The sequence below is a fragment of the Aegilops tauschii genome, chromosome 3 (assembly GCF_002575655.3).
Source record: "Aegilops tauschii subsp. strangulata cultivar AL8/78 chromosome 3, Aet v6.0, whole genome shotgun sequence".
NCBI lineage: Eukaryota > Viridiplantae > Streptophyta > Magnoliopsida > Poales > Poaceae > Aegilops > Aegilops tauschii.
The window spans coordinates 324041034-324068873 of record NC_053037.3 but is presented as its reverse complement, the minus strand read 5'-3'; the positions used below and the strand labels follow the sequence as shown (position 1 = coordinate 324068873).

At 43.7% G+C, this 27840-nt stretch overlaps 1 protein-coding gene across 1 annotated transcript; it reads right to left on the bottom strand.

Annotated features, from left to right (window-relative positions):
- Positions 1-163: 163 nt before the first annotated feature.
- Positions 164-7311, bottom strand: LOC109760421 (protein SGT1 homolog). The gene is made up of 10 exons (XM_020319250.4): positions 6914-7311; positions 4483-4552; positions 4255-4379; positions 3820-3991; positions 2745-2841; positions 2604-2669; positions 1496-1631; positions 893-975; positions 689-793; positions 164-563 (listed from the first exon to the last, which is right to left on the bottom strand). The coding sequence occupies exons 1-10, from the start codon at positions 7083-7085 to the stop codon at positions 456-458; spliced, it is 1134 nt and encodes a 377-aa protein (XP_020174839.1). The 5' UTR covers positions 7086-7311; the 3' UTR covers positions 164-455.
- Between the last annotated feature and the right edge of the window lie 20529 nt (positions 7312-27840).

Here is a 27840-nt window from a genome sequence, read left to right as displayed (position 1 = left end):
TATCATAATGTCTCGGTAAATCGTGCTCCCCTACCACAACAGTGATTCCGCTCTTTTCTTATATGATTAACTGCTAACTTTCTGAGACAATCACATCATCACATAAAATTTCACGATCGATGTGATCAATCTGATCAAACAAAAATAAAGTGTGATGCGCAGATTTCAGACAAAAAATAGCACCGTTTCACAGATGATAGTTTTGGCACCAGTTACAACGACGTTTTGCACTTCCATACCACAGATGCACAGGTATGGCTTACTCTATTACCAACTGTAGCTCGCAAAACTAGGATAAGTACTTAAAAGCTAACCTGCCACGCAAACAGCTTACAAATACGGAAACAGAATCAAGAGCAACACACAATAATCCGACCGACACTGATTTGCAAGTCTGCAGCCAAGTTAACACTCACGACCCGACCAGGATTTACAACATGGATGATCTGGATTCATTAATACTCCCACTTCTTGAGCTCCATTCCATCAGGAGGGCTTCCTTCAACCGTCTTTTTCCCGACATCCTTCCAGTTGGTTGAGAGAACGGTTCCATTAGACTCCACCTGCAACAGCAGATATGTTCAGACAGCAAGTAGTAGCATGATCTCAGTTGTGTTGTGACCTTTGTCAGCTATGCCAACACAGGTCAATTGACAAAAGGGGAGCCACGAGGATGGAGAGCACATACAAAAGACTTCATCATTGCTCTACGCATATCTTCATCAGCATCACTGTAAATTTCACGGAAAAATTTGTTCAATGCAGCATCGCCATCAAGTTTTTCATCCTTCTCCTGAAACAAACTCAAAATCATGAGAAGCTTCAATGGTAGTAGGGCAGTAGTGAAATGAAAGGCTCAAAGATGATACAAGCTGCACACACACACACAAACCTGTTTTTTCACTTCAGCTTCAAGCTTATCCCAGTCCTTTTTGGATTTTGATGATGGATAAGATGGCCTCTGGGCTGATTCAGCTGCAAAACAAGGAATACATAGAATGTTTCAGTGACAAATGGAAGGCAATGCAATATAACACTAACCCAGAACTCAGATTTTGTATAGAACTGGTATGCTGTTCATAAGAACCCAGCATCACATACACGGTTCAGGCTTAAAACTACCTTAGTAGCCATTCTGCCAGCTTGAAAGCTACATAAACAGCCTGGGACTGAAATACTAGCCATTCTGCAAGCTTAGGAGTCAGCACCAACCAGCATTTTAGATAATTTTCTTATAGATCTGTTGCCCTCAGTGTGCATGAAAGTATCTTTCTCACAAAGTACAGAAATCACCATATTTTTGTTGACTGTCATGTCAGGAACATGCCATAAATTTGCGCTGGTTTAAAATATTTTCAGTGATTATCTTTCATAAGAAAAAATTGTAGAACACAATTTACAGAGGGAGTAGTCCTCCATACAAAAGCTCAATCACAGCAAGGTTATCACTAGACAAGTCAACAATTTTGCTCGCATTCAGCCCTCAAGGAATTACCTGGTACATTTATCTTCTGAGGAGCCTTTGGTTTACCAGTATAATCCAATGATGTCCAAGTTACTGGCTCAGCTTTTGCAAGGCGCATTTCAACCTTTGTAGACAACACAGTATACTTGCACTTATCTGGGACGATCTGATTGTCAAAAAACAACAAAATTACTCATGAATGTGCAATAGCTCAACCCAGTCTGGTATACACCACCACAAGTAAAAACAGTTACATAGAGAGAGCACAACTGATTTTCAACAACATCCATGCATTAGGGAACAATGGTAAGAACTGGTTTATCTTCATTTCCTAATCAACCTCCAAATCCAGGAGTTCTTCTCAGTCATCACTGTAAGTTGCCAGATGGAGCGAGAAACAAACTCTATCCAATCAACTGACAAGTTTGTCAAAGGTGCTACTCAGCAATGAACTATTGACCATGTGTATTTCCACACCACATGACAACTTGGGCCCTTAGCAATCAATTTACTTTGTCAGTTGCAATATCCTACTTTATCAGCAGATCAATTGCTGTTCCTAGAACATAAATTTGAGGATTAACATAATAAATTAATTGTTTTAGAAACAAAATTAGTATGCTATATCATATAAAGAAGACCTCATTCCATCTCCGTCAGTTACTCCCTCCATAAAGAAATATAAGAGCGTGTAGAACACTACTTTAGTGATCTAAACACTCTTATAGTTCTTTACAGAGGGTGTACTGTTTAGCCTGGCTTCGTCGTTATATCCACAATCATGTACTTCCAAAGTTGTTTGTAAACATATATGTGGAAACCTGTATGTGCCGCTCATGTTCTAGATAAGGGTGGAAAATTTGTTTGAGAGGAAAAATTAATAAATTATTGATTCTGTACTAAAGGTTGTATTTACGATATATATCACCTATAAATTCGTATTTACAGATTAGTCACTAGCAAAAACATGAGAACTATGCTTTTGAGTCACCCTGCCTTGCGTGTATGTTCTGAATACTTAGTACCTTCCTTCTCTTACCAAACGATGCATCATACAAGTGACATAACAGATACAGCATGTACTATTTGCATTGTGTCCATAAGTAGCCACATACAAGTTAAAAAGATGAGAAGGTACCTTTGAAAACAGACGAGGCTGAAAATGGTATGGTTCCTCACCGGGAAGTTCAATTGAGACACTCAGCTAGAAGGTGAAGCTAGATTAGTCAACACGGTGAAATGACAATTGATTTGCAAGAATAAGGCAAGGGAAACACACCATCTGTTCACCAAAGTCAACAACCACGCTGTCAGCTGGAACACCCTTAGCAAATATAGTCAGTACCACTTCTGTAGGAGTATTGTAGTAGTCATGCCTACAACATCAAATGCATTGCGAGAAGATGTTAGCATCCATCCACTGTTTACAGCATAAACATTTAAGCATTCCTTACATACACTAGTATTACGCACACCCCTGACGATGTGAATGAGGTGGAAATCAATAGGGATGGCAATGGGTAGGGTATGGGCGGGTACAACATCCTTCTGCCCAAACCCATACCCATAGAAACTTTCTATACCCACCCATTTCAATACCCATGGGCATAAATTGGCACCCATGCCCATACCCATTGGGTATGCTATACCCAATGGGTATCCAGTAGGTATAATATATAACATTTAAAATTTTAAAAGGTAGAGAAATGAGTTTAAATTTGAAGTGATCACGGGCGATTAGTATAGCACTGACATAGGCTGCTACGGTGGGTGGCCTCTTGGACGCATCAAGGGAGTATGAGCGGCAGCTGGTGGAAGCCCACTATAGTGGGAGGTGGTGGTCGGAATGGCCGATCGCTTGATCGAGTTTTGAACATGAGGTTGGTAGCGAAGAGTCAAGATTTCATCATTTCAACGGGATTGGTGAGCAGGTGATTATGGGCCTATAAGCTATGGACGATTTAAGGAATTGAGACGTAGGGTAGGCCATAGGAGTTGGAAGATGACCCCACATGTCATAGGAGTTATTTTCATTTATTTATTTTTTTCTGGGTATCCATTGGGTTATCCATGGGCGCAATTTCATACCCATATCCTACCCATATATTTTGCGGGTATGGATACCCGTTACCCATGGGTACAAAATCTCTCAAAGTCTTGCCCATACCCGTTGTTTTCGGGTAGGGTACCCGCGGGTACCCATACCCATGGGCAAAACTGCCATCCCTAGAAATCAAACATAAAATTTAGTGGATGTAATAGATGTCCCCCAAATTTAAATGGGCTTATACATAGAAAATAATTTTTTTATCATGGGAGAAAGAACACTACTGAAGGAATTCTGCACCAATTACCTGTATTTGGGCTTGCTTGGCACTTCTACCGTTGGCTGTGCATTCTCCATATTTGCACCATCCTGGTCCTCAACTTCAGTAGCCACAGTTGTAGCCCCGGAAGATGCCCCCGAAGATGTAGCTGGAGCAACAGCTGCAGCGGCATTCTTTACTGGCACCTGGCTAGCCTCCTCTGAACACATAACAAGTTAATGACACCCCAGTAGTACAAGTGTGGGTAAGAAAGAGCAACTGAAAAGATCATATGCAGCTTCAGAAGTGTTAGCACGTCCCAAAAACTGGATGATGATGCAAGGGTGCTATGGGAGATTTTAACAGAACGCAATAACTCAAAAATTGGGAAAACACAGACGACATATATTCCTATTATGGCATGCCCAAAAAAGAATCACTATATCCATTAGGCAATTGCTGAGCTAAAAACGTTTGACTCACCAGCAATACGATCATCACACTCCTTCATCAGACGAGTAAACCTCGAGTCACCAGATGCATATGAAGAACCCACTTCAAGAGCAGCCTTTGCAGTTTGGTATTCCTCCAGCTTGATGCAAGCAGAGCTGCATAGAATTATTCTTGTCAGATAAAAATAAAAAGGCAATAGATGGCAGTTTGTTCTAAAATTTATGTTCAGCTGATGAAGCGAATAAATGCATGGCTGACCCCTTCCGAAGGTATGCTTTATGCATCGAAGGATCAAGTTCAATTGCTTTGTTGGCATCAGCTACAGCCTCTGCAAGACAAAAATTACCACGCGCTTAGTACACTATATTGTGCGAGTACAAGCAGACAATTATTATCAAGTAACAAGTAAAAAAGGCATGATCTAACTATTTCAGTATGTCCACAAATGTAGGTCATCGTAGCCATTGGCACAAAAATGAAGGAATTAGCCTCAATGAACATCATGCCATTCTCTTGCTCCTAAATGCCCTGATTATTCTCTTGATTTATGTGTTCTCTACTTAAGACGAGCACTTGAGACTAAGAGAGATTTATGTGTTCTCTACCCAAGAAGAACACTTGAGACTAAGAGAGACACTCAATCATGAGTTATGATCATAGGAAATAATATGAATGTGAGAGGATAATGCTTAAAATAAACAAACTATATTTGTAAATATAGTGAATGGCTAATTGAGCTTACATGATCTTTCATGATGGATAGTTAAATAATATTCGGGGCTAAAGTTTACAAAATGAGTTCAACTGGTAATTAAGAACTGAAATGACATTGTACTCATACATGGATGGTGTGGCACTAACATTTTGAACATTCTAGACGTAAAAGGGCAAACAAATAAGCCACATGGCAAGTTTTGAGTTTGACAAAGAGCAGACCAAGGCTTCATTAATATGTAACAACAAGGAAACAACTATAGATCACTGACAAACAGGGATTAGGTGCTAAGAAATTCTGCAAAGTACAGAAACATAGTTATGAATCATAAGTATTACTCCATGCACAACAATGTACCTCTTGAATCTACAGATGTCACTATTATATCTTTTCCTTCATATAATCTACAGATTTCACTATTATATCTTTTCCTTCATAGATAGAGTAGAACAATTGTTTAATGCTATTACTACAATTAGGAGCACAAGGCTTCCACCAAGTCAGAAACATAGATATCCAGACCTCACTATGCAGGGAATCAAATTAGCTTTTAGTTCTCAATTTATGAAGCATTCGAACAAATAACCTCACACAGAGAAAAATTTACATACGATTTTACGATAGTTAGTTAATGTGATGTGATTTCTAGTATATCAAGCAGTGGCTTGTAGCTGCCTGAATAACATTTTTACACAGGCAACATAGGGATACTTTGATTATCACAAAGAAATGTACCATTGATTACAAATTGTTGCCAAAAACAGGGTTTTTTTCAAAGGCAGTCGTTGTTCATGGCATTGTTCATGGCACTAGGCTGAAGAGGAAGGTCCTCACCTCCTTGGCCATGCTAGGACACAGTATCTAACTTCAGGAGGATAGCATGTATTCCATATCCTCATAAATTGAGGAAATAGGCAAATATTTTGCCTCTGCTTAACAATAACTTTTTCCAAGGGCACTTCTATGAGGAAAACAAAAGCACGCACCTTAAGAAAAAATCCATATTATCATACAACAGCTCTACATTTGGATGGCATTTTACTTTACATCATGAGGACAGAAATGGAGTTCTATGCAACAATTCAATGATACATGGAACAAGTAATAAAACAAGATGTGCAAACAACCAAATACTGAACTGCAAGATAGCAAAATAACAATACTCCAATGATGATACTACCCAGATTCTTTATGGTGGTTAAGTGCCTCAGAGTTGATATAAATATAACACTTTACATGCCACCACATTAGATCTCCTTCCTTTTCAAGGTTAGGCTAAAGGCTGTGATGTAAGAACAGAAATCAACAACATAACAACCAGAGATCAAACAACCCAGAATCTCAACGTTAGCACCCGTTTTGACTAATTTCACCAACATATATGAGCAAAAAGCAAGCAATAACTGTAGCAACTCAACAAGTGCATACCTTCTTTGGGCGCAAGTCATGTAATGACTATACTAAACACGCTGCAATGCTATTCTACCCCATTATGTTCCCTCGCCTATGCAAACTGGAAGTCAACCCTAACTGTAAATGAGATTAGGGATTCAACACACTTGTACGTCAACACCTGCACACACACACAAGCTATGTGTGCTGACACTAACGAACCAGACTTATTTCACACAAATCAGAGCAACCCCCAACGGAGCCCATCTTTGACCGACCGACACTTGGGCGCACCACACAGGTAACGTAAGGATTCGGAACGAAAACAAAACGAGCTTATTAGGGCCTAACTCGCCGCTCGAACTCCATAACTAACCTAGAACCGCACCGGCAACGCAACAAGCGACGGTGAATTGAACTCATCTGCTCCCAGAACCACACGCAAACATCTCATAGGGGGGCCTAGAGAGCCTAGCGATTCCATCCACATCCACGCGGGAAATCATGACAGGGTTCGGCATAAGCAAACGAATCGAGCCGCAGGGGCGGGGGGGCGAGGAGGGGAAGGCGGGAAACACGCACCAGTGTAACTGCCCAGCTTGATGTGCGCCTGGGCTCGGTCGGCGTAGAGTTCCGCGGTGGCCGGCCCCGCCTCAATGGCCTGGGTGTAGAGCTCGGCGGCCAGCTCGAAGTCGTCGTCGACGAAGGCCTCCTTGGCCTTGCTCTCCAGATCCGACGCGGCGGCGGCGGCCATGTCTGCGTCGAGGTGGAGAAGACCAGACGAAGACTTTGGGAGAGGTGAATAGAGATCGACGGTATTTGGTGGGGAGGGGATGGATGGATCCAAGCAAGGGACTGATTGGATTGGATTGAGCAGCGTGCGGTTAAACGGCCTCTTAAGGGCCCGTGGGGCTGTTTCTAGAGTGTTCCGGGGGCAGGGCCGGCCAGCCAGGCCGAGGGGGGGATTGCAGTTGCAGTGCATGGCAAGTTCTCCGTCTTTTGTTTTTTGCTTTTCCTCCTCTCTTTTCCTTTCCTTTCCTTTCTGTCTTTTGTGCGGATCAAGCCTAATTGTTTTGCTTTTGGGACCCAGGAAGTTTCACGAATCATCATTGCTTGATTAGGGCATGAACAATGGTGGCATCACCTAGTGCTGCCCCAAAACCTCCACATCATCACAACAAAAATGAGACTGCGATTCGGTTTTCATTCAATTTAACCGATAGCCTTGTGACGTGAGCTAGCCTCTTCTCACTTCCCATCTTTTTCTCGCCATAGCACATGGACTTTATCTTTTCTTCTTCCACACACTCTCCCTCTCTCCCAAGAGCAACGCATGCACTACCACATTTGTCCATGGACCACACTCTCACTCCCTCAAGCTGCTACCTCCTCTGCAAGCTGCACCTGAGCTCTGCAAGCTAATGTCTTTTTCTCCTCTCTCCTCCACGGCAGCTCTCCTCCGACGTGGACCTGCGGGGCAGCTGTCCAGCGTGGGGCGTTGGTCATGCCCTTAGCCTCTTGCTATGGGGTTAAGGGGGTGACTTTTTCGATCTTGGTGTCTGATATCGTGATTAAGGAGTAAGAAGGTTGTCATCGGCGCCATGTGCAGTCGTTGGCTTGTGCTGTTGTGCGTCGTCAATGGAGATTAGAATATGATGTTGGATTGATGGTACTAAACGCTGCATGGCATCTTCGCATGCTAGGTACCGTCATAACTCAAGCAACATGGAGATGAGAATAGACATGGGTGAGCTTGTTAGAAGATTACATCATCGACAACGGAACCTCTCAATACCCGCTCTCAAGCGCTCGGACGGACTGTCCGGTCAGTGACCGGGCCAAAAATTGCCACCCAACCGGACACCTCAGAGCCACCCTAAACGCCCGGACTGACCGGTGGATATGGGGAGGCCCGAATGCGACCGGACATGCCCGTCACGTAGGCCTGGTCTATGGCTTGCGCCGCCTCCATCTGTCCCCATAAAAAACCCAGCCGACGAACCCTAGCCTCACTCCACTTGTCCGCTTCGCTCCTCTTCCAGTATGTTCCCTTTCTCGCTCGCCCCGCTTCTCTCCCCTCGCCATGGATTCCGCGAGCTCATCGGACGAGGAGGAGCTCGCGCTCCGCATTGTTCTCCTACGTTCGCAGGTGGACTGGGGCAGGAGCTCCTCCTCGTCGGCAATGAGCTCGTCGTCGGTGGGTGGCTCCTCGTCCGTCGCGCCCCGAACGCGCCTGATGCGCTCCTTGTCATGTTAGGCCAGGCATCACGGCCGGCATCGCCGCCCCGTCACCGCCATGAGCTGCCCCTCCTGGTAGCCAATGGGTACTGGTGGTCCGGTGCCGGCACCACCCAGCCCACAGCCGCGGCTACGCCAGCCGGAGACGAAGTGTTGCGCTTATCGGATGGCGATGAGGGCAGCGGCGCAAGCGTCTAGCTCCGCTAAATTTGCGTCGGAGGCGCTGCCGCCCGCCCCCGACAACAATGAGGCGCTCCACCTTTCTATCCGCCAATCTTACACGTCGGTGGAGCCGGACGGCCCCTACCGGCGTCCCAAGAACGATGTGATGCTCTAGCTCAACAGAGTCCGAGGTGGCGGACAAAGCCGCCGGTCTTGCGGCGGAGCAGAATCGCGCCCCCGATGCATGGCAGTCTACATGAGCTCTGTCTCCAACGACAACAAACGGCACGACGACGGACGACTACGACGCCTCGCCTGCCGCCGACGCGTACATGGAGGACCAAAGCCGAGACCGCAAGGGGAAGGAGTCGGCGATGCAGTGGTGAACTCCGACCGACCCCCGCCCCTATGTTTTAATTAGTTGTTTAATGTTTATTTTAGCTTAACGGCTTAAGTTTGACGAGCTCGGGCCTTTTGGTGAACTAAATATATGGCAAATGTCAGATTTATTATGTTTTATGCATTGTCATATGGATCTACGTATGTTGCATGGCTGGTATGAATTTGGGTACCAAATTTAGGTAATCGCGGTTGTGGAGCAACCATTTTAGTCATTGTCCGGTCGATGACAGCGGACACGACCGGGCGCGCCCGCCGGCATATAGGTCGCCATATTAGGTAATCAGGATTGTATATGCTCTTTATGATTTGAGCTTGAAATGTAGCATTCAACTTGGAAATAGATTTTCAAATGTAGCTTTTTACTCCCCTTGCAAACGACAATGCTTAATGGAGGATGAGCTCCATGGAGCTCTTTATTTTGGAAATTTTGAAGTTTAAATAAAATTCTAAAACAAGTAGGCATTTACCGTTAAGTTTAATCCAGAAAAACATGATAGTGAAGATAATCGAGACAAACAACAAATTGTTGAAACTAGTCATGCAACCGAAATCATAAAGAAAAGACATCATATTTATATTGATTGGTACTAGTAGTACTCCAAACACTAACCCTAACATAGAGGATAACATGACATATGGAGTAGCAGAAGCGGAAGCAGATGCGCCGTTCGTCATGTCGTTGAAGAGGTTGTCGACGTCGGGGAAGAAGTCGTCATTGGGGAACTCGTCATCGATCGCAGCCACGATGATCAAGGATCCAACAGTCACACGGAAGCGCTCCCCAAAAACCTGATCACCCCTCTCCCGTACCAGATCACAAGAGGCGGAGTTTCGGAGGCCTTTGTCTCACTCCACGGTGCACGTCGGGACGGGATATGGGAAAGAGATAAGCAGTGCAATGTTTTGAAACAAGGTGATGTGTTATGTGTCTCGTGGGGAAGAGGAGCCGCCTCTTATAGGCGTGACGAGATGAAGCTCAAAATGAACGCACTAATTCCCACTAACGAGAGGAGAAACAGACGCACTAAAAATCCTATTAAGTAGTCAGTTTCGCCTTCCATTAGTAGGCCAATCGTTTTAACTTCTTGCATGAAAAAAATATGCTAGCACGCACATAATGAAGAAACCAACATACTAATGGAGAAATAAAACCGAAACCAAAACATTGATGCCAACCATTTGGTTTCATTTTCCACGAGCACAAAAAATGCTATCATGCATGAACGTGCCACATGGGCCTATGGGATTTTCGTAGAAATTATTGAATATAACAGATGGTCTAAATCCCAATAATTCTAACAATCTCCCACCAGATCCCAGAGGCACATTAAGTTTATTCAGATTCAACCAGGGGACGTCCTTATTCAGACTGAATATGTTTATTCAGATTCAAGAGACAACAAACCTATTGAATTTTTATCTTTTCTAATCAACACTTCACCATAGTATGTCTTTAGTTCATTCTCAGTTTTCTTTTGCAATTTTTGGTTGATGATTAATGCCATGATGATCTTGACAGTAGCTCTTCAGGGGCTAATTAAGTATTCACAATGTTCTTAATCATGTGTGTATCAGGCATTATCTCAATGTGGCGATGAAGATTAAGAGATGCATTGCTTCCTTTCTCACTCAAGAACTTTTTTATAAGAACAAAAATCGAACAAAAGAAATTGAAGAACGAGGTACAATTATTTTCTTATCCTCCATGTTTTACTGCTTGAGCTTGATTTGTAGGTGTGCTTTTAAGTGTAACCTATTCTAAGCTACCATTTTAACCAATATCGGTTCACACAACAGTATTCCACATCAATAAGTCACCAAGATTTTCTATTTCTCGCATCTTGGATAACATTTTCAATGCAATATATTTGTGTTCATCTACTTTGATCTGATTACGTAGTGAAAAATGTAATCAATAACCAATTTTGCAAATTAAAATGATCACTTAATCTGCTATATATTCTTCCTGACACCGCTGGTACAATTATTTGAACATCTTAGAAATTTTCTGAGCCATGGTTTTTTTGGGCTTTATAGTTGAGGCTACCAAGGACTCATGGGTTTACCTTACAGCTGGGAATTCTATTTAAGTCTAACATATACTCTTTTTGTTTGGTGCAGATATGGATTATCACATTTTTCCACAATATACTACTTGGAGAATTGCTTATGGCTTAGTTGAATTGTTTCAGTTTTCAGGACTCTACCTTCGATCTTGGTAACGAAGGAGTTTCAACTTCAATTGCAACCCAGCTCAGAGCATATTGCATCTGCATTGGCTTTTAGATTTACCTGTTGGGGTCGCAGTCTGAGTTCCATGGTAAAAAAATTGAACAATTTGCGGATGTTCCCATGAAAAAAGAAATATGCACAACAGTTTATATGCAGATGTTCTCGCAGCAACGCGCGGGGAATCATCTAGTTGTATCAGGAGTTGAGAACAAAAAACAATTGACACAATTTGGATCCCCCCCTTGTTCTTTTTGTACGCACTGCAGTGCAGTTCATTTTCATGAATTTTTGATATGATTGCTTCAATGATGATTTTTGCAGAAGCACATGCCCACTATGGCACATTTGCCTTTGGAACTAATAAAGAAGATTAGCAAATATGTCCATGCGTTGCAACTGAATCGTAAATATTTTTATCTCAACCGCTATCAATTCAATTCAATTTTGATTCCGACTCGTCATATTGATGGCGTGCACCTGTGACCACAATCAAGCATCAGCTTTGTGGTGTCGTTCGACACTGAGGAGTATAGCTGGCCAAATGGGCCGTTTTCTCCGGGCCGACCCGTGAGCACGCCGGCACGACACGGGCTAAACGGGCCGGGCCCGGCACGCGGCATGCCCTGGGCCATGCCTGGGCCTGGAGGCTGGGCACGCGGGCCGGCACGGCACGGCCCGATTACGTTTTTTTTATACATCTATATATGGCCCAACATGTAAAAATAGGCTAAAAACGATCAGTGCATCAAATAACAGGCTGAAAATATGCGTCCCACCGTGCTAAACGGGCCAACGTGCCGGCCCGTTTACTAACTGGGCCGTGCCTGGGCCTAGGGGCGCAGCACGCGGGCCGGCACGACACGGCCCGTATAGTAATCGTGCCCTGGCGGGCCATGCCGGGCCAGGCACGATTACGATGGGTTGGGCCGTGCCGGGCCGGGCCGGCCCGTTTGGCCAGGTATGCTGAGGAGGCCGCCTTTATAAATTAAGTCTATTCAAGAAAGCATATATGTATAGCCATCACATGCAACAGATGGAACACAAATTAAGATTGTACTTATCAGTTTCACTATTAACATTCATGACTATCACACTAATAGTTCGGATGTTTTCAAAATAAACCTTCATGTACTTCTGATGTTCATGAATTTTATAAGTGTGTGTACATCCTATAAAAATTGTTTGTGTATTCACTACCAAAAAATCGTGTTGTCCATTGGTAAGTACGCGCATGAATTTCACCAAGAAAAGGTATATATATAGGGTCTTAGATCATGAAACGTGCACAAAGAGAGAACCTAGCGCAAGTACAACATGTACAAGGATTATAACCTTTCCCAGATATTAATGTTTAATTTTACACGTTGCAATACAGGTTGCCGGTACAAAATAAAGACGGATCATGCTTCATTGATTAACATCGCACCCTAAGTAGCAATTTGCACATATTTAACATGTAGAATAACACCATATTCAAATTCTCTCCATTTTTCTAATCAAATTTCATATATAACATATTAAAATTTGAGTTGTTGTTTAAAAGATATGGTTATTTGAAAAAACAACATTCTCAATAGACTGTGGGGTGATTAATGCATATATCAAGGGGGTTTATGTAAAAAAGCAAAATAACGATTCACTGTGACTTAAATATGGACCACGGGTTAATTAGCATAAAAGGTAGGGGGTTTTGTGTAAAGTGCAAAAAATAATAATTCGTTGCCTCTTAAAGATGGACTACGGGTTAATTAATGGAAAAGGCAGGGGTTTTCTGCATAAAATACAGACAAACAAGCGTTCCATGCTTTATTATTAGGCAGAGATTAGCTTACGTCACTAACCATCTCTCGTATACATCAGTATGAAGGGGTGAGCTAGTTCTGCTTTCCCTGTGCTTCACACTTTTCTCTGACATTGTTTTCTTTTTAATTAAAGCTTACATTGTCAGTGCATTTTATTTCTATATGTGCTTCTCATTTTATACCATTGTTTTTGTAATCTACATTTTGGTTGTTGGACTCGATTATATTTGTATAGCTTACAAATAGGCAGTTGAACTAAACTGTGGTGCTGATGATCTCTTCATTAGATATGAGGATTTTTACCACCTTGATTGAAGATTGTTGTAGGAGGAGATCAAAACCTTTTTTGTTCCTTTTTGGGATAGGAGTGTATGACTAATGCTAAATGAATAATACAATGGTGAATCTTATTATATAGTACACTTGTCATTATTGTTGGAAGTGCAAAGAGGCCAGATGAATGTCTCATGAGATTTTTAACTACATTAGCATATAACTGAATTCAGTTTGTGGATATGGTTGATGAAGCATGATTCTAAACTCTTATAACATAGTATCTGTATGTCTACACATATGACCTTATTTTGTTCTTGGTTAATGTATTTGATCTACTAATACGAGGTGATTAGATCCTAATGTTATATATCTCAACTACCATTGCTAATCCCTAAAAAACCCTACCATTGCTAACTCAAATCGCTTTGGACTGAGACCAAGGGAAAAGAAAGTAGCCTAATGTGCCGAGAAAAGACCGCAACACAAGCATGCCCCACATAGTGGCACCTGAGCCACTAGTATGTATGCATTAGACTCATCTTTCGTAGCATTTTATAAGGTTCTTATTGCGGAAATTCAACATGGGTCATACCACCATATGGTATCATTATCCGAGCCGTTGGTCCACATGGGGATCTATGCGCACAGGCGTATTGCATGTTGTATTGCTTTTCATTGCATCAATATTCTACAGTGCCAGTGCCTCCTGTCGGTTGTCCATTAATGCTGTGGCCCACAATGGTCTTCTACGGTGTTGTTGTTGTTACTTTTTCTGGACCGGAGCCTGTGTCACATGGTCCGCTCCACACTAAGCCATCGGCCCAATTAATGCCATCGGGCCTGGTTTGGTTTGATGAGGATCGAATCCTCTAGTCAATCGTGATCCCTTCTAATCCCTACCATTTTTGGATAATTCGCTTAATCCCTTCCCGATGTGGATTATTCAGATCCATTTAGTGCGCATTAAACTGGTGCATGCAAGCATACAAGCCCAATACAGCTGAAATATGCATGCATCTAAATGAAACATCCTCATTATTTGAACTGAACTATGTTAAGCATCAGTTTATTACAGTGCCATAAAGTTGAAAAGCCAAATAATTTCCTGGTTAAAAAAGGGAAACGTTCCCGATAAAAAAGGGGAGAAGTACAATGGCAATGAAGTACATCCTGGTCGCAGCAGCACGATCGGAAGGACAAGGTGCTTGCGTGAATCATGAGCAGCCACGCCATACATCATCGGTCCTAGAATGTGAGTGTGCACAGCCTCAACAATGATGATAGCCGCGGCAATATAAAGGATGTAGAACAGGAACCTTAGACTGTCTTGATCAAGAACGAGCCAAACGATCGACCTGGCGGCGTTGAGGATAAGCAGCTGGTTCTGGCCATGGTCAAGCTGGTGGGCAACCTGGGGAGGAGCAACGACACAATGCAATGGGCATGAAAACAACAACCGTGTGTCAACAACAAAACTGTACATAAACAAGTTTCAGTTAGGGCTTGGAAATAATAGTTTTTGGCAAAACCGAAGTTTGTCTTGCGAGCATCGCTGAAGTCTCTTCAAAGATTGTATCTTTTGATTCCTTGGTCTGATAAATATCAGTAGGAGGTTAAAATATTGTCAACCAAGTTATGCTTTGTAGTTGTTTGATGTAAAAGAAGTGCATCTGGACAACAAAAATATGAAGGTATGCTCAGCCACCACAAACCATGGTTTTAAATAGCCAGCAGCACGCTATAGCGTTTACAGGAGGCCTTGCGCTAAGGGACTTTGATTCAAACACATGAACAAACGTTTTAAATAGCGCACTATAGCGCTTAGAAGAGGTCCGCCGCTAAGAGACTTAGCGCGCTATTTAAAACTATGCCACAAACCAAATAGGTGTACAAGACCAATGGTGCACTCTTTCCCAATAATAACTTCTAGTTGCCTGGCACATGAGAAAAGTATCAGAACCACCTAGATATCCTCTGCTTCAAGTTATTTCTCAATTCTCATGATAGAAGCATTTTAATATCATCTAATTACTTCCATGTTCTGCGTTCCTTTAATCATTTTAAAATCTTCACCCTGAGCATATTGAATTCATTTTACCTTTTCATATTTTTAGCTAAGAAAGGCTCTAACTTTGTAGAACATAACAAAGCAAATAGACTATCATGCCACATGATAAAATATGGTCCACATGCGGAAGAAACCAGAAATTGCTTCAGCCATGACATGTAAAATGCATGAGCAATTATCAAGTGTAGTTCACATGCTTGGGAAAAAATATTTGAAGTTATGCCACATTTCTTGCCTGGCTTGATAAGATAAGACAGTCACACAAAAGAGGAAAGGTAAATGCAACAATAGACTGGCATCCGAACATAGCAGAATTTCCCCAATATCTCACAATACCAAAGCTAAATCTATTAAGCTGCAGCAACCAGACTACATCAATGCTAAATCTATTACTTGCTCCAGCTCCGTACGACGACATGACATGTTTTCAGTTAAGCATTTTCAGAGGAACTAGATTAAATCAAATTCTAGTACATCTTAATCCACCCACGATGCCCTTGAATCCTGCTTCATCGTTGATTCCTAGGACTCCGCAGGCGCGCTGTCCCTGCTGCTGCATCGTCCGTGGTAGCTTCGCCACCATTGCCATCTGCACGCCACGGACGAGTCCCGCAGGGCAGCTGGTCCTCCACTACACACGTTGCTTCTCTCGTTTAGATCCAAGCCGGCCGGGGCCAACCCCTTCCCGTGAAGATGGGCAATCTGAACGGAAGGCAAAACAAGACGCAACCGGTGAGCAAACACGTCCGTCCACATAACGCTCTTTCTTTGCATAGAGAAAAAAGGGAAAAAAATAATGCATACAGGGAAGGCCTCACCGGAATACCGGATTTATAGGGAAATCGCCATTGGCGGTGCCAGCCATTGTTGTCGTCTCGGTATCCAACTCTGCGGGGTCGTGTGTACACACAGGAAAAGTTCTGGACCACAGTCCATGTTCGGTGCAGGTCCTGTACCGGTGGTCCATCCGTCACCTACAACAGCCAGCACGTGGGCCTGCCCATTCTGACCTTCAGTACATACGGCCTCCCATCGTCCAAAGACGCTGTCGTACGCATACATTATACAGCCGCTGCCAGAATACTTGAATATTTGAAGCTCGCACATGCTTCATTGAATGCCCTTCCAACCTACCAATCTGGACGTTTGGACGGTACAGATAATGGGACTATATGCCAGTATGACCCATATCATCACTCTCGTTCTTATTGTGTGCTCACGCTGACTCTCAAAAGAGGACTTTGCAATGCTAATGGCTTTTCAAGTTCTCTAATCATACAAATACTACAATGGATGGGCTTTTTTGCTGCGCTGTTGGTGTTGTTGGATTTTCGTAATTTTTGTACTCCCTCTCTTTAAGATTGTGAGGTGTATTAGTGCTTTGAAAAGTCAAACCTCATTAAGATTGACCAAATTTGTAGAGAAATATACACTATTTATAATATCAAATTTGTATCATTAGATTCATCATGAAATGAATTTCATATTTATTTATTTAGTATTGTGGATGCTGATATTTTTGGCTCTAAACTTGGTCAATTTTTTAAATGACTTTTCAGAAAAGAAATACACACATTTTTTTACTCCATGTGCTCCAGAATATAAGGTGTATTAGTTGTAAACTCAAATCTCTTTAAGTCTAACTAAATTTATAGATAACTATATCAATATTCAAAATATCAAATTGATATCGTTAGGTTCATCATGAAATGATTTTTCATGCTTTATTTATTTAGTATTACAGATGTCGATTGTTTTGGCCCTGAACTTGGTCAATGTTAAAAAAAATTGAATTTTCAAAAAACTAATACACCTTATTTTTTGAAACTGATGGAGTATTTGATTTGGCAAGTGGGGGATGATGGAGTGTGTTTTCTTCTTATTTATAGTACGGTGTTTTGGTGGGCCTTCCGCGGTGTGATTCTCTGTTATCTGCTAATCAACTTATAATTATGAGAGGAAATTTTTTATGTTGGTGGCTGCATGTACTATTTTGATGCTACAATATGACATGTGACATTTTTTCTAGGTGGCGAAAGGGTGTGCGCGATTGATATGTCTTTATAGGTCGGTTGCTGCTGATTAATTGAAAAGATCGTTGACCCGGTTAAAACCATGAACCGAATTCAAAATTTAATTTACCGAGAAAGCTTCAAAATTAAGAAGCATAATAAATTATTAAAAGAATTAAATAAAAAAGCTCTTTCGAAACCGGATGACCCTGTTTTAGTTTGGAGACGTTGATTGATTGTGATGCCTTAAAAATCAGGTATAGCATATGGTGTATTAATAAATTGACTCACTCAGCTAGGCTCATAGGTGGACCAAATTAGTAGCATGAGCCTTGGCTTCAGAGAAAAGGGGAAAGGGATTTAAGGCCTTGTTTGGGGATTGAAGTGGGCATCACAAAAGTTAGCATAGCAATTGGTAGAAGACTCATTCTATCCTCAACATCGTTACGTTTTTTTTGAGACAAACTCGCGAAGCTTTATTAAGTCGTCACAATGTTTACAAGGACGGATGGAAGATCTCCGGGGTGACCTAACCAGACATGGCGGCCACCCCCTAGTGAAAGTGCGTGCTTTGTAAGGTTGTAAGCTTCAAAGTTTGAGCTCCTAAATTCATGACTAAATTTACAAAAATCAAAAGACGAAGAGTGATCTAAGATTTCATGTATGATTGCTCCATAGCTGGGTGCATTCTCCTTCTGGATGTCTTCAACGACAACTTTGCAGTCCGAGGCCATATGAATACGCCTTAGGTATAGATCATCCGAGAGGGCTAGTGCCTCACGCACGGCCACGGCTTCAAGAACTTGAGGGTCAGCAATGTGTCTAAAAGCTAGCACTGAGGCTCCCAAAAAACTGCGAGTTGCATCTCTACTAATCGCTCCTACTGCTCCATAGCCTCCATGACGAGAGACCGCAGCGTCAACGTTTACTTTCGCACAGTTTGCAACTGGTGGCTACCACTGCTTCGGTCTGGGTGCCCTGACTGTTGCCGCCCTCGTCTTCGGCCATTTTTTACTCCATCTGCTTAAGAATCTTGTGATGATGATCCACTTTGAATCTTGGAGCACAGATGAAGCCGGCGATGACGGACTGCGTGGGACATCGTCACGTACATGGCAATGCTGAATGCCAGGTGGAGCCCATAGCGTAGCATTCCACATTTTCCAATTTTGTTTCCAGCACGGACCTTGCACCTGGATCCACGTTATATGCTCAGAACGCCATGATTTTTTAACCGGATGTGCGGTCACTGTTAGAGATATATTTGAGATACATGTATTTGATAGTTTAAAGTTTATAATCTGTCTCCTACCTTATCTCCAGGAGAGGCGTCTTGCCCCTAAGTCTTATACTCAATATATACTCACCCTCGAGGTTCGGAAATACATCCATTATATTCCACAACAATCCCTCTCTCTCCCTTCTAACATGGTATCCGACTAACCGATCCAACCCTAGCCGCCGCCCAACGCTTCCGCCATGTGCACCACCCCTGGGGCGGTCGGCCTCCATGCCCATCGTCGGGGCCGTACCGCCCATACCTAGGGTTTGTTCGCCGGTCATGTTGACCGGCTGTCCTAAAGAGTCTTTTTCCCGATCCTTTGATCCGGATTTTCTCTCTCTTCGGTCGCTTTGATAGGCCTTTTCTTTTTGGTCTTCCGATCTATACTTGATCGGTTTGCATCGCCTGCTGCCACCGTTGACCTCCGTGTGCATCTACTCTGATATGGGCGCGACCGGCAGGCTTCTTCACCGATACGGTGGCCTCGCGCGACATGCGGCCCCTCATGGCCGTCGTCCGTCGCCGGCCCACTCGTCGATCTACGCCGGCCGTCACCGCCCTCTCCGACCGGGACACCTGCATCGCCCCGACCCGACGGCCTCGCCCCATGCGGCGGCCTATCATAGTCGCCGTACGCGCGCTGACCCGCCCATCGATCCACGCCACTTGCCTCCGCCGCGTCCGCACGGTGGCCCTGTGGTCTACCTCGCCGGCCTCGTCCCTGGCGGCGTCAGGCTCGTGGACCGTCTTAACTCGGGCGCCGCTGCTACGTTAGTCGCTCGGGCCTCGCTGCCCGGGCGCCGGCGCTGCTTTGGCAGCCCGGTTCCGGTCGCACGACGTCCCACGCCGTCCGTCATTGCCGGCTTCATCTCGGACTCCGCCGCCCCCCGTCTCCACTGAGCGGCGTCCCCGACCTCGTGCGCGATCGGCTTGATCACCTGCTCGCAGCGTGATCTGCCTCATCTACGCCCCGCGACCGACCTGGCCCGTCGGTTGCTCGCTGATACGTCTCCAACGTATCTATAATTTTTGATTGTTCCATGCTATTATATTATCTGTTTTGGATGTTTAATGGGCTTTAATATGCTCTTTTATATTATTTTTGGGACTAACCTATTAACCAGAGGCCCAGTGCCAATTTCTGTTTTTTGCCTATTTTAGAGTTTCGCAGAAAAGGAATACCAAACGGAGTCCAAACGGAATGAAACCTTTGCGATGATCTTTCTTGGACCAAAAGCAATCCAGAAGACTTGGAGTCAAAGTCTGGAACGCCACGAGGAAGCCACGAGGCAGGAGGGCGCGCCCAGGGGGGTAGGCGCGCCCCCACCCTCGTGGGCCCCTCGTAGCTCCACCGACGTACTTCCTTCGCCTATATATACTCTTATACCCTGAAAACATCCAGGGGAGCCACGAAACCACTTTTCCACCGCCACAACCTTCTGTACCCGTGAGATCCTATCTTGGGGCCTTTTCCGGCGATCTGCCGGAGGGGGATTCGATCACGGAGGGCTTCTCCATCAACACCATTGCCTCTCCGATGAAGCGTGAATAGTTTACCACAGACCTTCGGGTCCATAGTTATTAGCTAGATGGCTTCTTCTCTCTCTTTTATTCTCAATACAAAGTTATCCTCGATGTTCTTGGAGATCTATTCGATGTAATACTCTTTTGCGGTGTGTTTGCCGAGATCCGATGAATTGTGGAATTATGAACAAGATTATCTATGAATATTATTTGGTTCTTCTCTGAATTCTTATATGTATGATTTGATATCTTTGCAAGTCTCTTCGAATTATCGGTTTAGTTTGGGCTACTAGATTGATCTTTCTTGCAATGGGAGAAGTGCTTAGCTTTGGGTTCAATCTTGCGGTGTCCTTTCCCAGTGACAGTAGGGGCAGCAAGGCACGTATTGTATTGTTGCCATCGAGGATAAAAAGATGGGGTTTATATCATATTGCTTGAGTTTATTCCTCTACATCATGTCATCTTGCTTAATGTGTTACTCTGTTCTTTATGTGGAGTAATAGTAATAGATGCAGAATCGTTTCGGTCTACTTGACACGGACGTGATGCCTATATTCATGATCATTGCCTTAGATATCTTCATAACTATGCGCTTTTCTATCAATTGCTCGGCAATAATTTGTTCACCCACCGTAATACATGCTATCTTGAGAGAAGCCACTAGTGAAACCTATGGCCCCCGGGACTCTTTCTTATTATATTGCATCTCTTTTATTTACATCGCATCTCGTTTACTATTTTGCAATCTTTACTTTCCAATCTATACAACAAAAATACCAAAAATATTTACTTTACTATCTCTATTAGATCTCACTTTTGCGAGTGACCGTGAAGGTATTGACAACCCCTTTATCGCGTTGGTTGCAAGGTTCTTGATTGTTTGTGCAGGTACTAGATGACTTGTGCGTTGTCTCCTACTGGATTGATACCTTGGTTCTCAAAACTGAGGGAAATACTTATGGTACTTTGCTGCATCACCCTTTCCTCTTCAAGGGAAAACCAACGCATGCTCAAGAGGTAGCAAGAAGGATTTCTGGCGCCGTTGCCGGGGAGATCTACGCTAAGTCAAGACATACCAAGAACCCATCATAAACTCTTCTCCCCCGCATTACATTATTTGCCATTCGCCTCTCGTTTTCCTCTCCCCCACTTCTAAAACGATTTTTGAAAACCTTTTCCTTTTCTTCGCCCCTCTTCCGTTCGTCTCTTTTTGCTTGCTTCTTGTGTTCTTGGGTGTTAGTGTGCCTGTTTGCTTTGATGGCTCTGCAAAAAAGTGTTGATCCTCACCATAGAAGGTTGGAAGAAATTGAAAACAACGTTAGAAGCTTTATGTCTTTGCAATTTGAGCATAATAATTTCTTCAGAAATGAGCTTAAAGAACAAAAAGGTTTTATGGATTACATGAATAAAGAGCTCGATGATATGTCTAAGGAATTTTATGGTTTGAAATCTCAGTTTGCTCATCTTGAAAATTTAGTAGGCCAAATTTCGGATAAGCCACCTTAGTTAATAAGATGGCCGCTAAACCGGAAGATCTAGATAATAATAATGATGAAGATCTAAAAGTGATTGATGTGACTCCTATTAAATCTTTGTTTTCCAATATGAATCTTGATAAAGATGGGACTGGAGATGAGTCAACTTTAGTTAAAAGGCGTCCCAATGATTCGGAGTTTTTAGATCTTGATGCAAAAATTAATAAAAGTGGGATTGAAGAGGTCAAAACTTTACATAGCAATGAACCCACTATTTTGGATTTCAAGGAATTTAATTATGATAATTGCTCTTTGATAGATTGTCTTTCCTTGTTGCAATCCGTGTTAAATTCTCCTCATGCTTATAATCAAAATAAAGCTTTTACTAAATATATCGTTGATGCTTTAACGCAATCCTATGAAGAAAAGCTTGAACTAGAAGTTTCTATCCCTAGAAAACTTTATGATGAGTGTGAACCTACTATTAAAATTAAGAGTAAAGATTATGAATGCTATGCTTTATGCGATTTGGGTGCTAGTGTTTCCACGATTCCAAAAACTTTGTGTGATGTGCTAGGTTTTCGTGAATTTGATGATTGTTCTTTAAACTTGCATCTTGCGGATTTCACCATTAAGAAACCTATGAGAAGGATTAATGATGTTCTTATTGTTGCAAAAAGAAATTATGTGCCCGTAGATTTCATTGTTCTTGATATAGATTGCAATCCTACATGTCCTATTATTCTTGTTAGACCTTTCCTTAGAACGATTGGTGCAATTATTGACATAAAAGATGGAAATATTAGATTCCAATTTCCGTTAAGGAAAGGCATGGAACACTTTCCTAGGAAGAAAATTAAATTGCCTTATGAATCTATTACGAGAGCCACTTATGGATTGCATACCAAAGATGGCAATACCTAGATCTATTCTTGCTTTTATGCCTAGCTAGGGGCATTAAACGATAGCGCTTGTTGGGAGGCAACCCAATTTTATTTTTGTTCTTTGCTTTTTGCGATAGCGCTTGTTGGGAGGCAACCCAATTTTATTTTTGTTCTTTGCTTTTTGCTCCTGTTTAGTAATAAATAATTCATCCAGCTTCTGTTTAGATGTGGTTTTATGTTTTAATTAGTGTTTGTGCCAAGTAGAACCTTTGGGAAGACTTGGGTGAAGTCTTTGCGATCTTGCTGTAAAAAACAGAAACTTTTGCGCTCATGAGATTAGCTGCCATTTTTTACTGGAGAGTGCTTTTAGGTTGACTCTTTTTGCAGATGATTAATAGACAAATTTCTCACATCCACCAGTTTATTTCAGAATTTTTGGTGTTCCAGAAGTATTTGAACAAGTTAGATTACTAAAGACTGTTCTGTTTTTGACAGATTCTGTTTTTCGTGTGTTGTTTGCTTATTTTGATGAATCTATTGAGAAGTTGGAATACAGTAGGTTTAACACCGATATAAATAAAGAATGAGTTCATTACAGTACCTTAAAGTGGTGGTTTATTTTCTTATACTAACAGAGCTCATGAGATTTTCTGTTGAAGTTTTGTGTTGTGAAGTTTTCAAGTTTTTGGGTAAAGAGTTGATGGATTTTGGAATAAAGAGTGGCAAGAGCCTAAGCTTGGGGATGCCCAAGGCACCCCAAGGTAAAATTCAAGGACAACCAAAAGCCTAATCTTGGGGGTGCCCCGGAAGGCATCCCCTCTTTCGTCTTCGTCTACCGGTAACTTTACTCGAGACTATATTTTTATTCAACACATGATATGTGTTTTGCTTGGAGCGTCTTGTATGTTTTGAGTCTTTGATTTTTAGTTTACCACAATCATCTTTGCTGTACACACCTTTTGGGAGAGACACGCATGAATCGGAATTTATTGGAATACCCTATGTGCTTCACTTATATCTTTTGAGCTAGATAATTTTGCTCTAGTGCTTCACTTATATCTTTTTTAGAGCACGGTGGTGGTTTTATTTTATAGAAATTATTGATCTCTCATGCTTCACTTATATTATTTTGAGAGTCTTTTAGAACAACATGGTAATTTGCTTTGGATATAAAACTAGTCCTAATATGATGGGCATCCAAGATGGGTATAATAAAAACTTTTATATAAAGTGCGTTGTATACTATGAGAAGTTTGATGCTTGATGATTGTTTTGAGACACGAGGATGGTGATATTAGAGTCATGCTAGTAGATTAATTGTGAATTTGAGAAATACTTGTGTTGAGGTTTGCAAGTCCCGTAGCATGCACGTATGGTAACCGTTGTGTAACAAATTTGAAGCATGAGGTGTTTCTTTGATTGTCTTCCTTATGAGTGGCGGTCGAGGACGAGCGACGGTCTTTTCCTACCAATCTATCCCCCTAGGAGCATGCGCGTAGTGCTTGGTATTGATGACTTGTAGATTTTTGCAATAAGTATGTGAGTTCTTTATGACTAATGTTGAGTCCATGGATTATACGCACTCTCACCCTTCCACCGTTCTAGCCTCTCTAGTACCGGGCAACTTCCGCCGATACCATAAACCCACCATTTACCTTCCTCAAAACAGCCACCATACCTACCTATTATGGCATTTCCACAGCCATTCCGAGATATATTACCATGCAACTTTCCACCGTTCCGTCTATTATGACACGCTCAATCATTGTCATATTGCCTTGCATGATCATGTAGTTGACATCGTATTTGTGGCAAAGCCACCATTCATAATTTTTTCATACATGTCACTCTTGATTCATTGCACATCCCGGTACACCGCCGGAGGCACGCATATAGAGTCATATTTTGTTCTAAGTATCGAGTTGTAATCCTTGAGTTGTAAATAAATAGAAGTGTGATGATCATCATTATTAGAGCATTATCCCGTGTGAGGAAAAAAAGAGGCCAAAGAAGCCAATGAAAAAAAGGAGAGGCCAAAGAAGCCAAACAAAAAAAAGAGAAAAGGAGAGAAGGGACAATGCTACTATCCTTTTTCCACACTTGTGCTTCAAAGTAGCACCATGATCTTCATGATAGAGAGTCTCTCATTTTGTCACTTTCATATACTAGTGGGAATTTTCGTTATAGAATTTGGCTTGTATATTCCAATAATGGGCTTCCTCAAAATGCCCTAGGTCTTCGTGAGCAAGCAAGTTGGATGCACACCCACTTAGTTTCTTCTGTTGAGCTTTCATACATTTATAGCTCTAGGCATTCGTTGCATGGCAATCCCTACTCACTCACATTGATATCTATTGATGGGCATATGTTGGGTAACGCAGTAATTTCAAAAAAATTCCTACGCACACGCAAGATCCATCTAGGTGATGCATAGCAACGAGCGGGGAGAGTGTGTCCACGTACCCTCGTAGACCGAAAGCGGAAGCGTTTAGTAACGCGGTTGATGTAGTCGAACGTCTTCGCGATCCAACCGATCCAAGTACCGAACGCACGGCACATCCGCGATCTGCACACGTTCAGCTCGGTGACGTCCCTCGTACTCTTGATCCAGCTGAGGCCGAGGGAGAGTTTCGTCAGCACGACGGTGTGGTGACGGTGATGATGAAGTTACCGACGCAGGGCTTTGCCTAAGCTCTACAACGATATGACCAAGGTGGAAATCTGTGGAGGGGGCACCGCACACGGCTAAGACAACTGTCAACTTGTGTGTTCTAGGGTGCCCCCTGCCCCTGTATGTAAAGGAGCAAGGGGGAGGCCGGTCGACACTCATAGGCGCGCCAAGGGGGGAGGAATCCTCCTCCTAGTAGGAGTAGGACTCCCCCCTTTCCTAGTCCTACTAGGAGAAGAAGGAAGGAGGGGGCGCCGCCCCTCCCCCTAGTCCAATTTGGACTAGGCCCATGGGGGGGGGGCGCGACCAGCCCTTGGCTGCCCCTCTCTCTCCCCCCTAGGCCCAATAAGGCCCATTACTTTTCCGGTGGTTCCGATAACCCTTCCGGCACTCCGATATATATCCGGTGCCCCCGGAACTCATCCGGTGTTTGAATATTGTCATCCAATATATCAATCTTTATGTCTCGACCATTTTGAGACTCCTCGTCATGTCCGTGATCACATTCGGGACTCCGAACTACATTCGGTACATCAAAACACATAAACTCATAATACCGATCGTCATCGAACATTAAGCGTGCGGACCCTACGGGTTCGAGAACTATGTAGACATGACCGAGACTCATATCCGGTCAATAACCAATAGCGGAACCTGGATGTTCATATTGGCTCCTACATATTCTACGAAGATCTTTATCGGTCAAACCGCATAACAACATACGTTGTTCCCTTTGTCATCGATATGTTACTTGCCCGAGATTCGATCGTCGGTATCTCAATACCTAGTTCAATATCGTTACCGGCAAGTCTCTTTACTCATTCCGTAATGCATCATCCCGTAACTAACTTATTAGTCACATTGCTTGCAAGGCTTATAGTGATGTGCATTACCGAGAGGGCCCAGGGATACCTCTCTGACAATCGGAGTGACAAATCCTAATCTCGATCTATGGCAACTCAACAAACACAATCGGAGACACCTGTAGAGCATCTTTATAATCACCCAGTTACGTTGTGACGTTTGATAGCACACAAAGTGTTTCTCCCGTATTCGGGAGTTGCATAATCTCATAGTCATAGGAACATGTATAAGTTACCAAGAAAGCAATAGCAATAAACTAAATGATCATAGTGCTAAGCTAACAGATGGGTCAAGTCAATCACATCATTCTCTAATGATGTGAGCCCGTTCATCAAATGACAACTCTTTGTCCGTGGCTAGGAAACTTAACCATCTTTGATTAACGAGCTAGTCAAGTAGAGGCATACTAGTGACATTCTGTTTGTCTATGTATTCATACATGTACTAAGTTTCCGGTTAATACAATTCTAGCATGAATAATAAACATTTATCATGATATAAGAAAATATAAACAACAACTTTATTATTGCCTCTAGGGCATATTTCCTTCAGTCTCCCACTTGCACTAGAGGCCGTCCCCGCGGTTGCACCGTCCCGCGTCGAGCTGCTGCACCGCCCTTCGGGCTGTAGCGCCACACCCCGTGGTCCCCGCAGATGCCCGAGGTCTCCCGCCGTTGCCCCGACCTGCCCGCCGCCGCTGCGTCACCCCTTCGGGTCGTAGCGTCGCGGCCCGCGGTCCACTGCCGTCCCCGCGCGTCGACCTCTCGTGGTATGCGCCGCGCCGCCTCCTTTGGCGCGGGAACGCCACCGTCCGCTCCGGTTTTCGTCACGCTGTCGGGTTCCTCGCCTAGTTCGAGCACCGCCGTTGCGCTCCTAACTTAGCCGCCGCCGCCGCCGCTCTTCTTTGGGCGCCGGCGCTGCTACCCCGTAGCCGCCGACGCCGCCCGTCCACCCCCTTTGTCTTCGTCCAGCACCAGCCTGTCGCCAACGTCGCCGTCATCTACCCCGGCCACTTCATCTACTCCGACAACCGTGGGCGACATCGGCCCCACGTCGATTGGCGCCGCAACCGTCGTAGTGTCCTTCTCTGCTGGCCTCTCTGACTTCTCCGACATGGCGTACAGCTCTTGCAGGTTCCAGTCTACACATGCCCGGTGCTGGCAACATCGATGTGTGCCTTCGTCCATGATGTGTCCCCGGGCCTGGCAAGCCTGGTGCGGCGTTTCGTCAACATCATCTTTGTCCATCTACGCATGCCCGATGCTGGCACACTGATGCGTGCCTTCGTCCACGACGTGTCCCCGAGCTTGGCAAACCCGGCGGGACGCCTCGTCAACACCATCCTCTACCCGGCGCACCACTACTTCGACACCACCGCACCCATAACTAACTCGGTGCCTCCTTGCGCCCGCGGCTCCACGGCGACTCCCTCAACACCGGCTACCCCGACTCGACTTTGACCACGGCGTTTTCGCACGGCTACCTCGACCACGGCTACACCACCCAACGCTCTCGGCTACCTTGACATCGGCACAAAGGGTTATCATCCGCTTGAGCAAATCGTCGGCTTCAACGCGTCCGCGACGCGACACCGTCCACGACGCTCCCGTTACGATTGCG